Source organism: Adiantum capillus-veneris, chromosome 5, assembly GCF_014529385.1.
Source record: "Adiantum capillus-veneris isolate H3 chromosome 5, ASM1452938v2, whole genome shotgun sequence".
NCBI lineage: Eukaryota > Viridiplantae > Streptophyta > Polypodiopsida > Polypodiales > Pteridaceae > Adiantum > Adiantum capillus-veneris.
The window spans coordinates 53,560,909-53,564,282 of record NC_140935.1 but is presented as its reverse complement, the minus strand read 5'-3'; the positions used below and the strand labels follow the sequence as shown (position 1 = coordinate 53,564,282).

Sequence of the window (3,374 nt, the reverse complement as noted above, 5' to 3'; positions counted from 1 at the left end):
TAATTCAGAATGGAGCTAGCTTTGTTTATCATGCTTGTATACTCGATACATATACTATTGCATCATAGCCACTAGTAATAGAGCTCCATTCCTACCCACTCTCCTTATAACCTCCCTATGATAATGATTGAAACTATCCAATCATGATCAATCGATCCCCAGTTGCTCCTAGCCACTATGGCTGGAAGTTTAGTGTTTTCATTTGTTTAGCTTTGCTTTCTGAATATAAGAGGATACATTACTATTGTATACCGATTTGTCGTAGGCTGATTTTGGTCTTCCGTAGACATTAACTCTCTCTCTCTCTCTCTCTCTCTCTCTCTCTCTCTCCTCTCTCTCTCTCTCACACACACACACACACACACACACACACACAAAACTTCCAATGACATGATTTGGAAGAATGATAATAACGGGTTATGCTCACATACATACATACCTCTTCGTAAGCGAGGGGGAGGGTGTGAGAATGAAGAAGAAGGCCCCACCGCAACAAGAGTGACACATGAGGGCGGGTCCAGTCCCAGCCTAGCTCCGGCTACAGTGAGAGACCTCGCTATTTCTAGCACGACCACCTTCAAAGTAACAGGAGTTCGGGTGGCCTTTGCTATAACTCCTGCTAGCTTCTACTACTGCTTGTTGGCGATGGTGATGGAGGAGGGAAAGCGCGCAGCAAAGCCCCGCTATACTCCCACCCACTACCACCGCGCTGATTACCTCTTCTGGTGCTGTTGCTTGCGCCATATCATCTTTCGACGCATCAGTCCATTTTATACATTTTAACAACTCTATTGTGGTGTGTGTGGCCCGACGGCCTTGGTGTGAACCTACCCTCATGTAGATGCCAATATAAGTAGTTGGTTGTAGTCTCTCTGGTTATCAATATAAAGAGCTGCCTACTCGTGGAGAAGGTAGACTCAGTTCCTTCCAATCTTGCCTATCACTCATGCACATCATATTGGTGGAATTGACAGGCAGTTGAGAAGCCTTTCTTGGTTTTCACTTTCTGGCTTGCGAACGCACAGTGCCATGGCGAGCCTCATTTTTGACCCAGGATAGGGAGTGAACCCCGCTCAAAATCTCTCTCTCTCTCTCTCTCTCTCTCTCATGGCGAACGTTGAAGTGACAGAGAGGTAGTCACAATGCTAGTGTTATAGGCAGCATCTTAAAAATGGAGCAGGAGGGGGCACTCATCAGGCTGCCCATAGACGCCCTGCTAGCAATCCTTAGGAAGCTAAGCCCACAAGACCCTCTACAATGTGCCATCTATTTTCGCCTTCTCAGCTCTCACTTCTACGCTGAGTCCCTTTGGATTCTCCTCTGCAATTGATGGTGTCACGTAATCAACCTTCCCGCTTGGCAGTCCTCGACCCATTCTACACTCTCCCTCTTCCGCATCCTCTCCTCCTTGGATCGCATCGTTGGGGCCTGGACTGCTCAGGAGAAACAGCCATGCGGCACCCTTCTCTGCATAACATGGGAAAATACCTTCTTAGTAGCCTGCGAAGTCTTAGTCCGCGTGACAGGAGAATTGAAGTTGGAGCAACGGGAGCTTCTTGGAGCCTACGACATCAAGGTCCCCATTAACATGTTGCCACTCCACTTCGACATGATCCTGTAGGCCAATATATTGATGGCAGCACCAAAGCCTACAATGTTTCTCAAGACGTCAACATCTACACCTGTTAATGCACCTACTCAACCTTGGTTTGCTTTGAGCTTAAGCTTATGTAAGTCTTAACCGCAGCCTGCTTGCTGCAATACCAAGATTCAATGGTTGCATTTAGTGACAATGACGATGTGTAGGCCTCGGCACTGGATCGACTCCTCTCCATATCCAATCGTCTCATCGGTACTTTGTCTCTACACCACCAATAGCTACAGCTATGCCTGCTGCACGACCACACATAATTTTGTGTCATCAAGGCTACAAACCTCTCCATGGCCTCACAAGATTCGGCTAACCCACCAGCCAACCACCCAAGAAAAAGCTGAGGCTGGAAAAATTCTTCAAGTAAAGGCCCAAGAGGCTGAAGCTGAAGCCGGGCTTTTGTCAGGGCTTGGTATTGTTCAACAGAGGCAACCAATAATCGATGGGTTGAGAGAGAACACAAAAACCAGTTCACATGCCCACCTCTTCATGCATTTGGATACCTCTTCAGACCTTTTTGCGATTGTTTTTGGCATGAGCCTCTCCCACATCTGGATGATGCTGCATAACACCCAGGGCACGATGGAACAAAAAAGGGAGTTGCTGCACCTTGATTGTTGTAGAGGTACCTGATCTTCTAGTCTTGCTTGTAATGAAGCAGAGCTTCAATCATGAAGCTCAACTTTTCATTGTGTTTAGTGGTAGTCTTTTCATCTTTGGTTCCTTTCGCAGTCTAGTTTTTATTGAATAACCATTACCATCACACCGAGCTCCTTTGGGAAGGGATGCATGTCGCAAAAATTTCGCACCCAATCCTCTGTCAATCCTTCCTCGTCTTGTCCATTTCCTTGGGATAGCAACCTAATGTTTGCATAAGCAAGAGATACGAGTTCCATGTCTTGATGATGATCAGCATGATGTCAATGCTAGCCCCCAAATTTAGTCCCTATCCCCCAAGCCGTTGTATGATCACCCCCCGTGGTGAGGCGTTGGAGTTGGTGCAGTCTCTTAAGTCATGTCGAGTCCCTACCCAGTCCAAAACTAGTAAAAATATGTTCATCTTTTTCTTCCTAAGGGGGGAGGTGTGGTGTGTGTGGCCGGACGGCCTTGGTGTGAACCTACCCTCATGTAGATAAGTAGTTGGTTGTAGTCTCTCTGGTTATCAATATAAGGAGTTGCCTACTCGTTAAGAAGGTAGACTCCATTCCGTCCAATCTTGCCTATCACTCATGGAAATCACACTATTCCTCCTATAATTTGAATAACAATAATTAACTCTAATCCTACCTCAAGAACGCAACCCGTATTGGGGTGGTGGTGGGTTTTTAAAAATTAGATAGATAAGAGGGGACTAGCTTAGTTGGATGAGGGTTGGACTTCCATCACCAAGGTGGTGGGTTCAACCCCCGCTAAGAGCCCTTGAGGGTATCTCAAGGCAAAGGATGGTCCGAGTGCCCTGGCTTGATGCACGATATTGGGGGGATGACTAATCATCCTAGGAGTGAAAATTAGAGATGATGAGTAGTCGTTCTAGCTATACTCTAATTGTCGCAGGATGTTGTACACAATGAAGAATGGGGTCTTGTGAAGAACTCCATCTTTTGGGAATGATGTACCCATTTTTACCTTCGTGAGTGATGCTATGCGTCATTCACAGTTCTATCCAATGAAAGAAAAAGTGAGATTTTCTCTTATTTTAACAGTTTTTGTGTTTGGTTATAGC

The 3,374-nt window shown here is 46.1% G+C and overlaps 1 protein-coding gene across 1 annotated transcript; it reads left to right on the top strand.

Annotated features, from left to right (window-relative positions):
• The first annotated feature begins 955 nt into the window (after positions 1–955).
• LOC147457329 (uncharacterized) lies at positions 956–2,788 on the top strand. The gene has a single exon (XM_086513570.1). The coding sequence runs from the start codon at positions 1,793–1,795 to the stop codon at positions 2,282–2,284; it is 492 nt and encodes a 163-aa protein (XP_086369696.1). The 5' UTR covers positions 956–1,792; the 3' UTR covers positions 2,285–2,788.
• The last annotated feature ends 586 nt before the right edge of the window (positions 2,789–3,374 follow it).